Source organism: Trichosurus vulpecula, chromosome 4 (genome assembly GCF_011100635.1).
Source record: "Trichosurus vulpecula isolate mTriVul1 chromosome 4, mTriVul1.pri, whole genome shotgun sequence".
Lineage (NCBI taxonomy): Eukaryota > Metazoa > Chordata > Mammalia > Diprotodontia > Phalangeridae > Trichosurus > Trichosurus vulpecula.
This window is the reverse complement of record NC_050576.1, coordinates 28,255,855-28,276,193: the sequence shown is the minus strand read 5'-3', so window position 1 is coordinate 28,276,193 and position 20,339 is coordinate 28,255,855. Positions and strand designations below refer to the sequence as shown.

Genomic DNA, 20,339 nt, shown 5'->3' with positions numbered 1-20,339 from the left:
GCCTTGCCTAAAATCACTAGTAAATGTCAGCTCATCAGCTGATCTAGAATGCCTGAAACAGTGGCCCACCCCTTGGCAGCCCTGTGTGGGCTTAAAAGCCCAAAGGTTTTTCCAGCTGATCAAGCTCCCATTGCTGTGGGTGCCGTGAAACTGCTCCAACCCATCTCCTGACCTGCCTGGCTGGCTGGTTCTGAATCATAGAACTTTCACCTAGAATGACCCTTAGAGATCACTTAGTCTAACTGCCTCACTTGACAAAGGAGGAAACTGGGACCCAGAGAAAGGCAATGACATGTCCAAGGTCACTGAATTAGTGGAAGAGCCAAAATTAGAACCCAGCTCCTATGACTTTGAATCCAGCGCTCTTTTCTGGATAAAATTTATAAGGACATTTTTTAAGCCGAGGACTCTAATCTTCCTCTCTTTCCTTGGATCCATCACTTAGCACGTCTGGCACGTTTGTTGTCGTTCAGTCATTTCAGTCATAACTGATTCTTCCTGACCCTGTTTAGGGTTTTCTTAGCAAAGACACTGAAGTGGTTTGACATTTCCATCTCCAGTTCACTTTACAGATGAGGAAACTGAGGCAAACGGGGTTCAGTGACTTGCCAGTGTCACACAGCCAGGATGTATCTAAGACCAGATTTGAACTCAGGAAGATAGCCTGCTCCCATCGTCTGTAAACAAATGTTTTAAAAATTCTTCTCAGGATTGTCCAGGAGATGCAGAGTACAGGTGACAGCCACAGGGATTCAGGATGGTCCCCAAACCCCTCTGGTGGACCAACTGGACAACATTTGGGCATTCTAAGTCCCCTCCCAGCTCTGACACTCCCTGATCTAAGGTCCTTCCCAGCCCTGATACTCCCTGTTCTAAGATCCCTCCCAGCTCCGACATTCACTGTTCTAAGCTTCCTCTCAGCTCTGACATTCCCTATTCTAAGATTCTTCCCAACTTCCACATTCTCTGTTCTAAGGCCCCTCTCAGCTCTGATACTCCCTATTCTAAGGCCCCTCCCAGCTCTGACATCCCCTGTTCTAAGGCCCCTCCCAGCTCTGACATCCCCTGTTCTAAGGCCCCTCCCAGCTCTGACATCCCCTGTTCTCAGGCCCCTCCCAGCTCTGACATCCCCTGTTCTCAGGCCCCTCCCAGCTCTGACATCCCCTGTTCTAAGGCCCCTCCCAGCTCTGACATCCCCTGTTCTCAGGCCCCTCCCTGCTCTGACACTCTCTGTTCTCAGGCCCCTCCCAGCTCTGACATCCCCTGTTCTCAGGCCCCTCCCAGCTCTGAGATTCCCTGTTCTAAGATTCCTTTCAGCTCTGACAGTCTCTGCTCTAAGTTTCTTCCAGCTTTCACATTCTTTTAACATTCTAGGATGCTCTATTTTTCAGTATTCTCTGTGTCCTCCCAGCTGCATGCTCTTGACTCAGCATTTCTTCCCCTCCCCCCCTCCCCCAAAGACTAACAACAGCTACAGAGTAACATTCAACAATAAATCAGGAACTGGTTTATATTTACACACACGCACACATGGATCACTGACAGCGCAAGAGATACAATACTGTATTGCACATTTGGCCTATATCTGCTCCTTGTGAGGGCAGGATGTGGCTCCAGGGAGATGGGGCAGGGTGCTTGAAGAATGTTAGCTGCAGGATGGATGGATGGGTGGATGGATGGATGGACGTCACAGTGTGGTTGGACAGAGTGATGGTGGCAAGTGCAAGGCTGAGGTTTAAGGGACAGAGAAGTCTGCTTGGGTGGCTAGAGTGATCCCACGTATCTTCTCATGCTCCTGTGTGAAGGTTTCCCCCTAAAACACCCACTTTGTAGGGTTCAATTGGATGTCCCCTCAAGGTCTTTATTTGGGAGACTCAAAGACTGCTGAATACCAAGCATGAACCCCAAGGGGACCAGAGAAAACCCCAAGATGCAGGGCTAGCGCACTTGTGGGCACAGGGGCATGAGGAGATTGATAGGCACAGGGAGAGGTGTTGGTGGAGGGCAAAGGCAAAGGACTTGGAATCAGGATATCTGGGGTACAATCCTAGCCCTGCCATTTTGTACAAGTTATCCCTTCTATGTCCCGCCCCCAGCCTCAATCTTCTCATCTGTGAAACGGGGAAGATAATCTCTCTCTACAGAGGATTGTGGCGAAAGCTCAAATGAGATTAGGCAGGGAATCATAGGATCATAGCTCCAGAGCTCTGGGACTTCAGAGGCCATCATGTCTCATTTTGCACATGGGGAACCTGAGACCCAGAGAGCCTATTACTTTCTCAAGGTCACACAGCTAGTGAGAGAATCTGGATTTGAACTCAGCTCCCATGACTCCTGTTTCAGTACTCTTTCCACTAAACTAAACAATTTCAGGAAGAGATCCTCTAGTCCAAGGGGGTTTGTCTGTTTGTTTTTTACCTATCTTGTGTCGACCCTTTTGGCAGTCAGTTTGGTGAATCATGTTTTTAAATAATCGAAGGAAATGCTCTATTTCAGTCAGAGGTTAGTGAAAATGAAGGTGTCATTTTCTCTATCTGTATTCACAGCTCCCCTCCCCCACCCAGATTAAAACTCCTGATCTAGTCAAACCTCTTCCTCTTACTGAGGTCTGCCGCTTACTCCCTGTGTAACTTTGGCGAGATCCCTTAACCTCTCTGGACTATCTAGAGAGCAAGGAGGTTGAACCAGATTACCCCTTTGGTTTATTCCAGCTCTAAATCTATGAACCTATAAAATCAAGGCCTAGAGAGGATAAATGATTTACTCAAAGGTCACACAGTAGCAAGGATGTATGTACTGAAGATGAGGATCTGAAACCCAGCTCCTCAGGCTCCGAACCCATGCCTCTTCCTATTCTACCACTCTGCCTTTCAGTCCGGAGTTATCATCCCACGTAAGGCATAAGGATAATCCAGGTAAAGCCAGAAGTGCGTACACTATGTTATTAGCAATCTTTTTCTAGTCATACATCCCAAAACACAGGTGGATCTCCTTTGCAGCTGAGGGTGTTCATTCAGGTAAATGGCAACAAGTACTGAACTGAATTTTTACCAGCTGCTGCTGCTCAAAGCAGTTGGACCAGAAGTCTGAGAACCTAGATTTAAATCCTGACTCTGCCATTTACTAGCTGTGTGACCTTGGACCAGTCGCTTCAATACCTCTCAGAAATTTTCAATTCCTTTACCTTCATCCAGAAGCCTTACCTTATCTACCCAGTGGCTAGTGTTCTCTCCCTCCTTAATTTACCTCATATTTACTTATGTCAGTCCCATGTTATCTCCCCCAAACTCCTTAAGAGCATGGATCATTTTATTTTTATATCCCCAGTGCCTGGCATATAGTAGGTGCTTAATAAATGCTTGCTGACTTTGAAATGTATTGAACTGGCCCCTCCAGACCTCATGAGCCTCACCAATGACATGAAGGGCTTGGACTGCATAATGTTTAAGATTCCTTCCAGATCTACATGGTCCTGTCATCGTATTTTGAAGAATGGAAATCTGAGGTTCACATGATTAGGCCATGTCAATAAGCTCAGTGGTCCCTTCAGGTCCCAGTCCACACGGCTGCCCTTAACTCCCTTCTTTCCTCAAACTCTTGCCTTTGTCTTTCCCAGGTACTCAAAGGTAGGCTGGGGCAGGACATTGGACAGCTCCAGAGTGAGGCTGCCCACAGCCTCCCTTACAAAAGGGTCTTCTTGGCACAATGGAGTTTTTGGTTTCTTTTTGGCCAAAGTGGAATCGTCCTCTCTTTCCCACCTCCTTACCCAAATACTTGCTGGAATAAGGCTCTTGTGGAGTCAGGATCGATGGCTTAGCTCAGTCCCAAATGATCTAAGGCTACCTTACTGTTTCTCACCCTGTTCACTCCATCTCCCACCTCCATGACTTTGCACAGGCTGGAATACACTCCCCTCTCACTACCAACTCTTAACATCCCCAACTTCAAGACTCGGCCCTCTTTATGAAGCTTTTCCTGATCTCTTCAATCGCTAGCACCTCCCCCCAATTACCTGGCGCATGTTATATATGTATGACGTATACACCTGTATATGGACATCTTCTCTGGTTAGATTGTAAACTCCTCAAAGGCAGGGACTATTTATTTCACTTTTGTCTTTACATCCCCAAGCCTAGCACATAGTAGGCACTTAACAAATGCTTATTTGTTTGATTGACTGACACTGGAGTCATAGATTGTCCAAGGTGGGATGAGCTTTGGAACAGATGATGTCAGAACAGGGAAGGACTCTGGTGGTGGAGGGGGATTTAGAGATCATCTAACTCAATCCCACCATTTTAATGAGGAGAGACTAAGGCCCAGAGAGGGGAAGGAACTATCCAAAGGTCACACAGCAAGTCAGTGGCTGAATTGGGATTAGAACTCTGGTCTCCCAATGCCCCATCCAATGCTTTCTTCACCACTCCAGTAGCTCCTCTTAAATGACTATCAGGTGGGTCTTGGTAAGCCTTACCAAGACAGCCCACTTCCTTCACAAAAAGAACCTTTTCTCCAGCCTTGAATTTGTTCTCTGCTGTCTCTCGCCCTTTCTAGGTTTGACGAGAAACTTGGAATGAACCGTTACCTAAATGAACCTGCCTCATGGGGATACAATGTATATTGTGGTATTTCTAGTCACACACTCCAACCTAACCTACCTTTTTGCCATCTAGAGAGTGGAAGGAGTCCTGATCTCATAGGTGCAAATGCCCCTAAATTATGAGATACCAGGTAAAGACTTTCTTTCCTAGTAAGTCATTAGTTTGACAACTGTTAATGTAGGGAGCTCGTCATCACTGGGATTCTTCAAACAGAAGCTGAGTGACCACTTGGGTAAGTTGTAGAGGGGGTTTTGTTTAGGTACTGATTAGACGAGGCACCTTGGAGGCTCTAGCAAGCTCTGGGATTCTAGGATTTAGCTTACTTGCCTACTCTTCCAGGAGCATGGGCTCTAGTTGGGGGCTCTATATTCAGTTTCCTTGTGTCCCCCAGAACAGACATACTGGGTTGGCTTTCCAGGATCAGACCCACTGAAGAAGGGATCAACTACTTGCTAGCAGACGCATTTTGAATGGAGGAGAGCAGATTGGCTCTAGGCAGAGGGAAAAGATACAAAACCAGCATCCCAGAAACACCTCCTCCCTCACTCTTTTTTGTAATGGAACCCTGAACGTGCTTCAGGAGAATCACTGAACCCCACCTCCACCGTCAAGAAATAAACTGTATCTAAACCAGCCTGGGCTCCTTCATCCTTGTTAAGACCACAGTGGAGCTGGTTAGGTCCGTAGAGGTCCTTTAGTTCATCTCTCATTTTACAGAGGAGAAAGCTGAGGGCCACACAGAGGAGAGGGTTTGCCCAAGATCGGCAATCCAGGAAATAGAAAAGTGGGGATTTGAACTCATGTCCTCTCTCCCAAATCCAGTCTTCTATTCACTGTCTCTCCTAAAAGAGCTGCCTCTCTTCCAGTTCTACCTCACTGGGCCTCAGTTTCTTCCCCTGTGAAAAGGAACAAGGTGGACTTGACAATATTTGAGGTCCTTTCCAGTATGAAGTCTCCAATCCCATATTTCCAGGCTCCCCAGAGATCAGCTCTCTCCTTATTACCTTCAAGCCCCAGGAGTACCCCTAGGACAGGGTTCAGGTTCTCAGGACAACCAGAAAAGAAACCCGCTAAGGAACAGGATGGGAAATAGACAATTTTATACATGTCTCTCTCCAGCTAACCTTGTGTTGGCCATGTGGATGGCCCTCATGTTAAGCAATCAGCCTGTGCCTAAAAAGGTGTTATATGGGGCAAACCTCGGGATTTGGGAAAGGCTTTTTCAGTGGGATGCAGTACAGTGCTATGGACTCAAATCTTGGCTATGCTACTCCCCAGCTTGGTGACTTTGGGTAAGTCACACCTCTTCTCTGGAACCAAATTCTGTCTTTTGTGAAATGGGAAGGGGGGGAGGGAGGCTCAATGCCCTCAAAGGTCCTTTCTAACCCAGGAGCATTTATAAAGCAGGGCCCACTCACAGAGGGTTGAGAGCATCACATTTTCCAGGACCCAGAATACAAATGGTAGATTCCATGAGGACCAGTTATAGAAGAAAGATGTTGAGGCCCATGAGAGAGCTGTTCAGTTAACAAAGGGGAGGGGGAGGGGAGAATTTCAAGAGAAAGGAAAGAGTGTGGGAAAGTAGGGCTTTGGGGTGAGTTCCCAGAGAGCAGGGGGAGCATGGCCCGCTAGGCCTAGCAGGAGCAGTTGGGCTGGAGGAGTGGAGGGGTATCTGTGAGGCGCGTGTTCTTGGCCCCACTGGCCAGGGCAGGCTCTGTCTCCAAGGTCTCGGACATCTTGTCACAGATAACATCCACCAGTCTCTCAAAGACTTGCCTGACACAAATGTTCTCCTTTGCGCTGGCTTCAAAGAAGTCAAACCCTGCAGAGAGGGAAACAGAACTTGATAAATCCTAAGATTAACAGGAGATCCTCATGGCCATGACACAGAGCTGGGCTTGGGAGTCTGGAGCCCTGGCCTGAAGCCACCTCAGCTCTAACATTCACTGGCTTTGTGGCCCTGCCTTAAATACTCTTCAGTCCCCATTTTCATCTTCGCAAAGTGGTGGTAATAATACTTATGTCCCTTCTCTCCTAGGGTTTGTAAAGTTCTTAGAGTGCTGTAGAAATGGCATTTTTATGATAGCATCCTAAAGTTGGAAGAGACAGGAACTTCTGGTCCAACTATGACCTGAAGTAGGAATCCCCCAGGGAATGAGGATAGAGAGAGGGGGAGAGGAAGAAGAGAGAGAGGAATAGGAAGAGGCAGAAAGAGAGAGACAGGAGGGAGGGAAAGGGATTTGGACCAGGAGGAGAGGATCAGAGGGGCTAGGTGGCGCTATAGTGGATAAAGCGCCAGCCTGGAGGCAAGAGGACCTAAGTTCAAATCTGGCCTTGGATACTCACTAGTTGTGTGACCTTGGACAAGTCATTTAACCCCATTGCCTCAAAAAAAAAAGGGAGAAGAGTAACAGGACTAAGGAGATGGAGAAGGGAGAGGAAAGGGATAAGGAGATGAAGGAGGGAGAAAGATAAAGAGAGCAGGGACCAGGAGAGGGAGAAGGAAGATGGAGAAGAGGGACTTCGAGACAGGAGAGGAGAGGGAGAGGGCCAAGAATGGGTGAGACAAGGAGAGGAAGGAAAGAAAGAAGCTGGAGGAAGGGTCTGTCCCTTAACTGTCAGGACTGTAATTAGTAACTGGCAGTGGATCTCATTAGTCAAACTCAAAGGAAATGAACCTGCCCCTTCCCCACCCCCAACTCTTGCTCATTAACAGGTATCTTTGTGGTTGTTTTAAACCCAAAACAAAACCTTTCCCACTTTTAGCCCCTTTGCCACCATTGGCCTTGGGGGAAAGGTTGAGAGGTCATTGATTTAGCATTGGAATAACAGCTGACTTTTTTCAAGGCTCTAAGGTTTGCAAAAGCCCTGTATGTCCGATTAGGGCCCCACAACCATCCAGTGGGAGAGGAGGGCAGCAGCAGCAGCAAAGCCATACAGGTGGGAACCTGGGACGGAAGAAGGTTCTTTTGGGATGATGTGAACCAGATGTTACTAGAAAGATGCTCTTGGTTGGAGAATTCTGTCGGCATTAACAGACTCCAGGACTGCTTCTTGCACCAACCCTGCACCAATATCCCTCCCCCTATATGGCCTGTCCATGCCACTGATGCCAGCTAACAGGCACTCCTGACATTCCTCTGCCTCCCAGCCGGGCAGAACCTTTGCATGGATTCATTAAGGGAAACCTTCAGCAACTGACAATGGGGTGAAGACAAGGAACCAATTAGTATGATTGTCTCCTGGCAGGTGGAAAAGGCTGAGCCCCAAGTGGGCTGCTGCTGCCCCTGGAGCTCAGCTGGATGGCCTTGTCCATGAGATCCCTGTCAGTGGAGGCCATTAGGCCATGAGCAGGCTGATGCATCAGGCAGCTCAGATTCATAGACCTCTGAGACCCTTTCAAATGATCACAGAATCTAAAGCTCAGAAAATTCCTTCAGCAGCCCCCCCCCCCCCAAATAGCCGCCCAGCCTCAGCTTAAGGCCCTCCAGCGATGGGCAGTTCACTCATTCCAGTTTGGAACTGCAAGCCTTTCACAGCCTCCAGTCAGTCTTGCCACATTATTCCTCCTCATGAGCTCTTTGGCCCAGCCAAAGTGGCCTTCTTGCCATTCCTCACAAACTTCCTGCCTCCATGCCTTTGCTAAGGCTGTCCCCTGTGCCTGGAATGCCATCCCTCCTTCCGTCCACCTTCTAGAATCCATAGCTTCCCTCATAGCCCTAAAATTCTGTGATCCCCAAATCACCCTTCTCCCTGCTCCCTCCACTTGAGTGGCCTCAAGCCTCCACCCCTGGGGGCCCCGTCAGACTATTAGGCATCCTGAGGACTTTCTGGGCAACAGGGACTGCTGCCTTGGAGCCAGACAAGCTTCCTCCCTAGCTTTCCTTCCCCTTCTGCAGGGCCAACACACGCATGCACACCTAACGTGCTAGTCACATGCATTTACATGCATGCACACATGCATACCAAGCTGCTCTGCAAGGAGCTTCCCCTTTTCAGTGGGCACAACTCTCTCGTCCTCCATGTCACACTTGTTCCCCACCAGGATGACCTGGGCATTGTCCCAGGAGTAAGTCTTGATCTGGGTGGCCCTGGAACAGAGGAAGAAAGAGCGGTGGGGTTAATCACTTGAGTGTACTTGGGCCTGGACAGCTCCCTATCCCTGAATCAGGAGGGCTCAAACCATTCCTCCTGCCCTTCCCCCTCCCTTACCCCCACCCAGTGCTGGAGGAAGGCTGGGTCGTCCCACCCTGAGTCAGACAGCCAGTCAATCAACAAACATTTAATAAGGGCTAACCAAGTACCAGGAATTTTGCTAAATGCTTGGATGGGAAGAAAGGCAAACAAACAAACAAAAAGCAGGCCTGGCCTCAGAAGCTTAGATTTTTCTTTTTCCTTTTTTTTTTTGGAGGGGGGAAGGCAGGGCAATTGGGGTTAAGTGACTCGCCCAAGGTCACACAGCTAGTAAGTGTGTCAAGTGACTGAGGCCGGATTTGAACTCAAGTCCTCCTGACTCCAGGGCCGGTGCTCCACTCACTGTGCCACCTAGCTGCCCCAAATTAGATTTTGTGCAAGGAGCTTCCATTTTAATGAGGGGGAGACAACCTGCAAACAGCTAGGTATATACAAGATAGATTCTGTATAAAGAGAGGCATCCTCAGAGGGAAGGCACTGGATGGTTTAGGGGAAGGACAGGCACGGAGAAAGGCCTCCTTCATAAGGCGGAATTTTAGCTAAGTCTTGAAGGAAGCCCAGGAGCCAGGCAGAGGTGCAGAGGGAGAGAATTCCAGGCATGGGGGGCAGGGTGAGGAGGTGGGAGGGCAGTTAATGAGAAAGCTCAGAGTTCAGAGGCGACGCCTTTTTCTAGGAGCAGCAAGGAGGTCAGAGTTGGCAGAGTATGTGGAGGAGGGTGAGGTGTAAGAAGACTGGAAAAGGAGGAAATGCCCAGATTATGAAGGGCTTTCAAAGCCAGAGTATTTTGTATACTGCCCTAGAGGTAATGCCAGGGTTTATTGAATAGTAGGGGTTACATGGCCAGACCTGGACTTCAGGAAAACCCTGGATCTGCCCCCTGGTAGAGGTATAACTTGGGCAAATCTCTTAGCCTCTCTAAGCCTCAGTGTCTTTACCTGTAAAAGGAGGGAGCTCCACTAGATGACCAAATGAGGATCCTATACTTTTAGGCCTCAGTTTCCCCATATGGGGAATGGGGTAACAATCCCTGTCTTAACCTCCTCATGGGTTATTGCGAAGAGAAACAAGAACCTCGGTGGAGTTCAACTGGTGTAGGGACCCCCAAAGCCTAGGAGAAATGTATTTATTTCAATCCTGTGCCCCGGGGTGAAGAGGAGGGAGGAAGGGGTGGCTACAGACGTGTTTGAGAGTGATTACTCATAGCACAGAGCAAAAAGCACGGGGGCTTAGGGCCTCAAGAACCAGACTCTAGTCTTAAATCTGTTACTGACTGTGTGACCTTGAGAAAGTCGCTTCCTGGTCTCTGCGCCTCAGTTTCTCATAGGAGCAGAGTTCTGGAGCTGCAGGGTTCCACAGAAGCCATCTGATCCAACCCCGTCATTTCACAGAAAAGGAAGGTGAAGCCGAGTGAGAGGACCAGTATCACCCAGGCAGTAAGTGATAGGGGCAGGACTACATCTAGAAGATGAGGCTGGTGGAACGTAAGCCCTTGGAGGGCAGGAGCTGTGTCATTTCTGTCCTTGTACACCTAACAAACACAGCACTTGGCAAGGAATCTGAGCTTGTTAAATACCTGTTGGATTGAACTGAATTGAGGGGGCTGACTGGATGAAGTACAAGGGGTCCCTCTCAGCTCAAAGGAGACTACATTTGAAGTCAAATTCAGAGGCCTGGGTCTAAATCTTGGCTCAACACTGAGTGGACATGTAACCATGCATCTTTTCACCTCTCCGAGTCTCAGTCTACTACTCTGTAAAATGGGGATGCTAACCTATGCGCTCCCTACTGTGCAGGGCTCTCGGGAGAAAGCACTTCAGAAATGAGAGATGGTGTTAGTTACTGAGCCCGGTCAGATAAGCTTGGGCTGGCTCAGACCTTTTGTTCTCCCTTTGCAACAGGAAGGTGGGATAGAGGCAGTCCTGCAGTAAAACCCCCATAAAAGCAAGAATCGGAACATGTCTCCAGCCAGAGCCTGGAGTCTCATCCGTGGTAAAAGGTGAGATCTGAGTCATCCATGCAAAAAGGTCATCAGAGCTAGTCAGCTTGGAAGCAAGATTGGAGGAAGGGAGGTGGGATAGGAGGAGGGGCCAGATGTGGCACAGCTGGGAAAGAGAGGACGAGCCTGAGAGGATGGGATGGTAGGGGCTGTGTGCCTGAGACCGAAGCCTGGAGCGTTGTCTGGGACTAACTGGCCTCGCTCTCCTAGCTTATCAGTTTTCCAGCCTCATGAGAGCCTTAAGAACCTTGAGAACCTTGACTCAAACAAGGGTTTTTTAAATCTGAGATCTATGAATTTAAAAATATGTGTATGTATGTATATATGTGTGTATACATGTATATTTATATACATATACATGCATGTGTATATATGCATATATAGGTGTGTGTGTATACATATATATAATTGGCTTTCTTTATAATCCTATGTATCTTATTTTATACATTTAAAAATACTCTTTTGAAAAGAGATCCATAGACTTCCCCAAACTGCCAAAGGGATCCATGACACAAGAGATTAGGAACCTCTTGACCCAAATCTCAGTTCAGTCCAATTCAACAAGAATGTATGGCCCACATACCCTATACAATGTTTGGGCTGGGACCAAACGTGCCAGAGATGAGACTCTGGGCAGGAGAGGGTGGGATTGTGATCTGGTTGGCATGGGTAGTAAGGGGGTCAGGGCCTTTGTCCCCAATGGCACAGCAAGCTGCTGGCACTAAGGGTCCCAATGATCAACCGGGCTGGCCTTCCCCATAATCAAGAACTTTACACCCTTCTTAAGGATGGGATACCCCTGAGAGCTTCCAGTTAGATCCCAAGAAAGCACCCCCTTTCCAGGCCCAAAGAGATCAAGATAGAGGGGGGGATGAATCTGCCAGGCCTGGAACCACTATATGAGCTCCCCAGAGGGTCTTAGAGATCCTAATGGATGGATCCTGAGCATTCCATCTCTAGAATGTTGTGAGGTTTGCAAAGCTCTTTTCCTACAACAATTCATGAGGTAAGCAGAAGCAGATGGGGATTGAGCAGGGTGGGGAAGACCTGAGTTCAAATCCAGCTTCAGATACTCCCTAGCTGTGTGACCCTGGGCAAATCATTTAACCTTGTCTGCTCTAGTTTTCTCATTTGTAAAGTGGGGATAATACTAGCATCTTTATCTCAGGGTTGTTTTTAGGATTAAACAAGATATTTGTAAAATGTTTACTTAGCACAATGCCTGGCACTGAAAAGATGCCATATTACATATTAGGTGTTGTGGTGGTGGTGGTGGTGGTGGTGGTAGTAGTAGTAGTAGTAGTAGTAGTGTTACACCCATCTTACAGAGGAGGAAACAGGGTAGAATGTTAACTTCTTGAGGACAGGGACTTTTTTTCATTTTGTCTTTATGCAGAGAAGCTTGTCCTTAAAGGCCTGGATTGGGTAGGATCAAGGCCCAGAAAAGAGAAATGACTTTGCCCAAGGACACACAGTACATTAGGCCAAAGTGAAGCAGGATTCAGACACAGGTCTCCTGACTCCTGGCACAGGCTCTTGCTATTCCAATACACTAGCTGCCTGTGCCCAGGAAGAAGGAAGCAGTTTCCTTCAAAGTCTGCATAGGATGGTTGTGGTACTGACTTTTGTATCTTAATTAGTTGGTATGAACCTTGCTTCTCATTCCCCACAACCTGTGGTGTTGGGCACTGAGGGTGTGGAGACACAGGCCAGAGTGTGTGTATTCCCTACCAGTCTTGGACAGCATTGAAGGACTCTTCATTGGCGATGTCATACATGAGGATGAAGCCCATGGCACCACGGTAATAGGCAGTGGTGATGGTCCGGTATCTTTCCTGGCCAGCTGTGTCCTAGAATGAGAAAAATAAGTCAAGTTTTAGGCTCCAGGGTAACCCCTAGGTTCTCTAAAACATTCTAAATCCATCGATTCATGTATCCATTAATTTGTGATGCATCCATCTATTCATGCATCAATCTATCCACCCATGCCCCCATGTATCCATCTATGCATCCCTTCATCATCCATGTATGCATGCATCCATCCATGCATGCATCCATCCATCTATCCATCCATGCACCCATGCATCCATCTGTGCATCCCTTCATCATCCATATATGCATCCATACATCCATCCATGCATCCATACATCCATCTATGTATCCATTCACGAATCCATCTATTTGCCCATCACATTTATTCCCTCAAAAAGTACAGTTAGGTGGCACTGTGGATAAAGGACCTGGAGCCAAGAAGAACTGAGTTCAAATCAAACTCTTACTAGCTGTGTGGCCCTGGGCAAGTCACTTAACCTCTGTCTACTTTGGTCTCCCTAACTGTAAAGTGGAGATTATAATAACATCTGGCTCCTGAAGTTGTTGTTAGGCTCAAATGAGATAATATTTGTAAAGCACTGAGCACATTTTCTGGCATATAGTAGGTACTTAATAAATGCTTCTTTCCTTCCTGCCTACAATCTATCCATCCATTCATGCATCAATCTATGCATCCATGCATGCATGCATTCATTTCTCCGTCCATGCAGCCATTCAGGCGTTTGCATTTATTCCCACAAATGTAGCATCATAGAAGTTATCACAGGGTAAGTGCATCTGAAAAGTCCAGTTCCTCCGTGGAGGCAACTCCCATTTCCATAGCATTTTAAAGTTTACAAAATTATTTTCCTCACTATGACGAGGCAGGGGATTCAAGTATTACTGCCTCAGTCCTCTTTCGATCCATCCTACAGACACCCTTCTTCCGTCACTTGGAAAAGTATCTCTATAATTAGACAGCCAGAACGCTGACCTCCCTGAGACCCTGGAATCTTTCCAGAAAGGTTCCCTAGCACACAGTCTGGACCTGGCTTCTCATAAACCAGTTAATTGAATGACTGCTTCTGGGGCTGAGGATCATGGGAGTTCGAGCTGGAAGAGATTTTGTTGTTCAGTCTTGTCTGACTCTTCGTGACCCCATTTGGAGTTTTCTTGGCAAAGATTCTGGAGTGGTTTGTCATTTCCTTCTCCAGCTCATTTTATAGATAAGAAAATTGAGGCAAACAGGGTTAAGTTTCTTGTCCAGGGTCACATGGCTAGTAAGAATCTTGAGGCCAGATTTGAACATAGGAAGATGAGTCTTCCTGACTCCAACCCTGGCATTCTATCCACTGAACCACTTTAGAGATCATCTAATCACAAAACACCACAAACACACATATACACACATACCTATGTACATGCCTTCTGTCTCCCCTTCTGGGCAGTACACCAAACTATACCAAACTGTCTCCACTCCCCAATCAGTATTAGCCAAACTGTGCATCCTTCCTTCAGTCTCTGTTCTCTGCCCTTCAGAGCTGGCTAGTCTGCAATCTAGCATGAGCTCTGAATTTTTGGGATATAGATTCAAATTTTGCCACTTACTACTATAACTAGGTAACTTTGAGCAAACACTTTACCTCTGGGTCACAGTTTCTTCATTTGTAGATTGAGGTGGTTGGAACATGGATGGACATGGGAATTGGCCCACTCTTTCTGAAAGCCAACTTGGAATTATACTGAAAAAGTGATGCAAATATCTGCACCCTTTGACTTAGAAATCCCACTGCTGGGTATACATCCCAAGGAGGTTAAAAATAGAGGGACAAAGATAACAAAATGTCCACAGCACAGCAGCACTTTTTGTGGGACCAAAGAATTTGAAACAAAGTAGCAGCCCACTGAGATGTGGTTGAATATAGAAAAAATATGCTGTGCATATATATCTATATATATATATATATATAGTAATAATCAAACAAGAAGCATGTATTAAATGTTTACTATGAACCCTGCAGGCACTGTGATAAAAAGACACTGACTGTGCATAGATAGATGGATACATGGATGGATGCATGCATGCATGCATGGATGGATAGATGAATGCATACATGGATGATGAATGGCTGCATAGATAGATGCATGAGTATATGGGTGGATAGATGGATGTGATGAAAGCCAAAAACACCCAAACCTGTCTCTGCCCTCAAGGAGCTTACATTCTAATGGGGGAGATAATATAGATAGATAGATAGATAGATAGATAGATAGATAGATAGACAGATAGATAGATAGATAGATGCAAGATAACTACAGAGGAGATGGAAAGTGGCCTTAGTGGGGAAGCCATGTGGGATGGGGGTGGGGTGGGAGGAAGTGCCTCCCACAGGAGGTGATTCATGGTCGAATCTTAGAAATCAGAGAAGCGAAGGAAAGTTTAACTGAACTGAGGTGGAGTGAAGTCAGCAGAACTTAGTAAACAGTGTATAATGACTCCAACCATATAAATGGAAAGAACAAAAAATTAGTCCAACACTATCACTATAAGGAGAAGCTTGGACTCAGAGGAGAGATGAGAACATGTATGGCTTTACTGCAGAGGTGGGGGGCCTTTGGGTGTGGCACAAATGGCCAGACGTGATGGACAGGTTGGTTGGTTTTGTTAAACTGCTTTTCTCTCTGCTTTCTTTCTTTTATTTTTTTTTACGTTAAAAGTTTAATTAGTATCAACTGATGGGCAGTGGCCAAGTAGCTAGCAACTCCCCCCCTCTCTCTTTTTTTTTCTTTTTCTTTTTTGTTAAAACAAAGAGAAGGATATCTGAGTAGAACACAAAAGAAGTCAATATAGATATATTTTTAAAAAAAACAAGAGTGTTGGACTAGTTTTAGGGTCCATGAACTAGTTTTTTAAACAAATATTTTGAGTCTATGACAGATATAAAAAAAATTGAGAACCCCTGGGCCAGATGATCTCTGGACACTTCCTACTAAAAAAATCCCATGATCCCTATAGTTCCCTGACAAACTTATCCTTGCTAAGGATCTGTGTGAATTCCATCTCACCCGACCATGTGCCTATACAGCCCTGGTACACAGTAGGTATCCCATTTAACCATGGCTCAATCTCATTATCATAGATTTAGAGTTGAGAGACCCTGAGAGGGGATGGAACCCAATCCCTTCATTTTATAGATATGGAAACTCAAGAGAGGGTGAGTTGTTCAAGGTCATACAGCTCATACACAGCAGACCTAGGATTTGAACCCAGATCCTCTGATTTCAGAGTTGGTGTTTTTCTTTTGCACCAACCAAATTTGTAGCAAGATGGCTGGTCTGTGGGGGAAAGAGGCCACTTTGGGATAAAGGGACCGTCTTCTAGACCCTCCAAACAGGTCTAAAATCTTACAGAACCTCAGAGCAGGCAACAACCTTCCCCAAAGCTGTCTGAGTGAGAGAAGGGGAGCCCAGAAAAGGGAGCAGCCTAGCCCATCCCAGCCTTGTCACCCAGGCTCTTGGTGAGGAGAGGGCTCTTTGGGGGCAGGAGGAGAAGGTGCCCTACAGATCACACCGGAGCTTTGTCTGCCTCCTTTTATTTTTAAAATCTCCATCGATCCCTTCCCCCTGATGAGAGTCAGAAATAGAACCCAAGAAGAGACAGGAAAAGGGAGAGAGAAAGAGGCATGAGTCACCGGCTACTTGGGGAAAGAAACTGTGTCATCTGGGATGATGACGTCCACAACCCCTTCATCCCCAAGCCTCCCTCCTCAGGCAGCTTTAGGAGCCCATTTTCCAGTATGACAACAGGAAGACCCAGGGAAACTCATGCCTGGGGTGTGGGGGGAGAATTTGAGCCTAGCTGGGATGAGCAGGGACTTCAGGGTCCCAGGGATGAGATAATAAGGGGCAGAGGGAGAGGCCCCCATGGACTCAACCTCCAGAGCCCTGGGGGAGGAGTGTGTCACTCGCTGCCTTTGCCAAGCAACAACGTTCACCCCACTTGGGAACATCATGACTTCTCTCCAGTTCTCCGAGAATTATCTGTGGTCCTCCTCAAGTGGCTTTGTATTTCTCCCCCAAATGTCTGTTTTCTGCCCCTGTCAGCTGATACGAAAGCCACACAAAGACAAAACGCTCCCTTAGAGCCATTTTGCATTTGCTTCTTTACATGTATCTTATCTCCACCTCCCTCCAAACCCTAATAGAATCACACACTAACCCAGTCAATCTACAATCATTTAGTAAGGCCCTACTAAGTGCATGCTAAACCCCAGGAATATTAAGAAAAAGCAAAGCCAATCCCTGCCCTGTAGGCACTGTCATTGGAATGGGGATGTTACCATGCACATGAATAGTTACTACAAGATACATACAGAGTGGATGGAAGACAAGGAATGTAAACTCCGAGGGAGCAGAGGTTGTTTCCTCCTTTTTTTTTTAAAGGGTTCTAATAATCATTTTGATTTCTTCTGGTTTTATTGTGATTTTACCTTGTTTATTTGCTATTTTTAAAAAATCAATTTTTTTTCCAAAGGAAGGCTGCCTTCCTTCCATCCTATCTCTGCTCCTTTCCCTCCCTGCCCCCCATTGAGAAAACATGGAAAACAAGCACTGTTTAATTTGGGTCTTTGTATTCTGAGCACCTCACAGTACCCAGCACATAGTAGGTTCTTAATAGAGCATTAAAGAGTGGATGTTTCCATCCCTACCTTTCTATTGTGATTCTTTCCTGATTGCCTCCACTGATACTCTGCTCCCCTCCCAAATTACCTGTGATCCTCTGGCACATCCAGAACTTTTCCACCTGAATTCAATTCAGCTGTCTTTGTATTCACAGTGCCTAGCATAGTGCCTTGCACATAGTAGGTGTTTCATAAATATTTGTCAACTTTAGATCGAGGTGAAGAGAAGACAGAAACTATGCCACCTATGGATTGGTTGAAGGAACTGAGGATGTTCTGCTTGGAGAAAAAAAAGGCTCCCAGGGCTATGATTAGCTGTGTATAGTTATTTGAAGAGCCATCATTGGGAAGATTTTGCTTGGCCCCAGAGGAAGTCGGGGTCTTGTGATTCTGTTGACTGCTCTTTCCCCACCGGGAAGAGAATGTAGGACAGTAGGACAAACATGGCCCTACTTCTGGGGCCATCTTTCTCAGGGGCTGTCTCACCCTGGGCTCTGGCTCCAGCAATCATGGAGTCCTGCACTGAGAGCTTCTGGTAGACTGATCTTCCTCCCCACACGGCCCCCTTCCTCTGGGGGTTGGGCTCCGGGCTCTTTGGGGGTCCCTCCCACCTCCCACCTCAGCTCTAGCAGAGACTCAGGAGGAGGGGCCCCTACACATTGTGCCTTTGCACCCGGGTCAGGGCTCCCCACCCTCTGCCGGATGCTGCCAGACAGAGCAGAAGGATCCATGCTAGGGCTGCTGAGAGGGAGGGGCCTAGCCTGGCTAATAAGAGTGATCTTGGGCAAGTCACTCACTCCGAGGCTCGGCAGTATCATCCCTAAAATGGAATCTAACTTCATAATAGCCGCTGACAACTTTCCCTAGGACTTTGAGGCTGGCGAAATGCTTTGCATGGCATCTCATTGGAGCCTTATGATACCCCAGTGAGGCCACTAGGTGGCAATGTTAACAGAGCTAGACTTGGAGTCGGGAAGATCTGAGTTCAAATCCTGCTTCAGACACTTCCTGGCTGTGAGATCCTGACTGAGTCACGTAACTGTTGCCTGCCTCGATGTCTTCCTCTGTAAAATGGGGATGATAACAGCATCTACCTCCCACTCAGGGTTGTTGTGGGGATCAAATTAGATATTGGTAAAGTGTCTTAAAGCCCCATATGAATGGCAGCCACTATGTCCTTTTTACACACAAGGAGAATGATGATCAGAGAGGCTGAACGATCGGCCCATTTTCACACAGAGATAAGTACCTGACTCGGGGTTTGAACTCAGGCCTTTGTGGCTCTGAGTCTTCTGCCCCCTTCATTATACCACACTCACCCCCAACGATGCCCGCAGCGGCTCCCTGACGGATCATTTGCAAAACAAGTGCTCTGAAGCTGGGAATTATGCTTTTTGAAGAAGTGTCCGAGATGTCTCTGCACCACTGGTAGGCAGTTTGTCTCCACACTGACTGACCTGCACCCTGATTCTTTCCCCCTTTGTGGAACCAAGAAGGATAAACTGAGTCCTTCTTTTACTGCAAAGCCCTTCAGCTACTTGATGACAGGAATCCCACTGGTGGGCAGGATCCCAAATCTATTACTCAATCAACGATCAACAAGCATTTATTAAGTACCTACTGTGTACCAGGCAGTATGCTAAGAGCTGGGGATATGGAGACAGAAAATGAAATATATGCAGAATAAATACAAAAAAAAAAAAGAAATACAAAGGCAGCTACATGGCGCAGTGCATAGAGCACTGGGCTTGGAATCAGGAAGACTCATCTTCCTAAGTTCAAATCTGACCTCAGACTCTTACTAGCTGTGTGACTCTGGGAAGGTCATTTAACCCTGTTTACCTCAGTTTCCTCATCTGTAAAATGAGCTGGAGAAGGAAATGGCAAACCATTCCAGAATCTTTGCCAAGAAAACCCCAAAAGGGGTCATGAGGAGTTGGGCATGACCGAAATGACTGAACAACAAAGACAAGAGAGTTTGGGAGGGAGTCATTATAGAGAATAAGGTGGTACTTGAAGAAAGAAAGGGAGTCTATGAGGTGGAGAGGAGGAAGGAGGGCATCTCAAACTTGGGGGACAGCCAGTGTGAAGGCAGGAGATGGGAGATGATTGGAGTGCCAGATGGGAGGGAGAGACAGAAAGCCGGTTGGGCTGGATCAAAGACTACAAAAGAGGGAGTAACAAATGATGAGGCTTGGAAGACATCAAAGATAGAAAGAAAAGTCCCACGGACCCCAAAAATTCAGAGCATCCACTTTTCTAGTAGCCAAGAACTGGAAACAAAGTGGGTGTCCATCAACAAGATGCAGCACACGAATGGAATAGAATATCATAATAAGAATGGTAAGAAGTGATGACTATGATGACTACAGAGAAGCATAGAAGGACTTCCATGAACAGATGCAGAGTGAAGTGAGCAGAACCAGGAAAGCAACAAACATCAACATGAATAGAAAATATCCATGACAACAAGACAACTGGAAACAGATGCTGTGAAAGTATAACCTCAGCCCAGGTAAAGAGTTCACTGCAGAAGTGGGGGACTAAGGTGAGGAGTATTCCATACACTGTCAGCCATAGCTGATAGGTGGATTGGTTTTGCCAAAATGTTTTCTTTTTTAAACTTTGTTGTGAGGGATGGCTAGCTGGGTGGGACATACTCAGACATGAGGACAATATACAAACAAAAGGCATTGAGAATTTTTTGGAGGTATATTAGAAAAGAAAAGCACTCTGGAGATAAACTACGAGGTTGCTCCAAAATGTCAGCAATTATTAACAGCAATCATGGCCTTTGACAGAGGAGAGTTTAATAAATGTTCACCATGTGATTATTGCTGCTGTTATCATCTCTGGCTCATGGGAGCTGCTGGCCCCGTTTCTGGTCTTCTTTTCTCTCTGTCTCTGAATCGACACCAGCACCATTCACTACCTCCAGAGAAGTCTCCCTCTACCCAAGTTCACTTAATTTGCTTTCTCCGGAGTGCACTGGATGAATCACCCAGCTCCCTCCATGTCCATCCATCTATAACCGGAGCTGCAGCAGGGGGTGGG

The 20,339-nt window shown here is 46.8% G+C and overlaps 1 protein-coding gene across 1 annotated transcript in view; it reads right to left on the bottom strand.

Annotated features, from left to right (window-relative positions):
- Positions 1-1,492: 1,492 nt before the first annotated feature.
- Positions 1,493-20,339, bottom strand: part of RAB3B (RAB3B, member RAS oncogene family) — a 60,984-nt gene continuing 42,137 nt past the window's right edge. The window contains exons 3-5 of the mRNA XM_036757163.1: positions 12,523-12,641; positions 8,568-8,692; positions 1,493-6,423 (exon numbers count right to left, since the gene is read on the bottom strand). Coding sequence (XP_036613058.1) covers positions 6,236-6,423; positions 8,568-8,692; positions 12,523-12,641 — 432 coding nt within the window. The 3' untranslated portion in view covers positions 1,493-6,235. The remainder of the gene's footprint in view (positions 6,424-8,567; positions 8,693-12,522; positions 12,642-20,339) is intronic.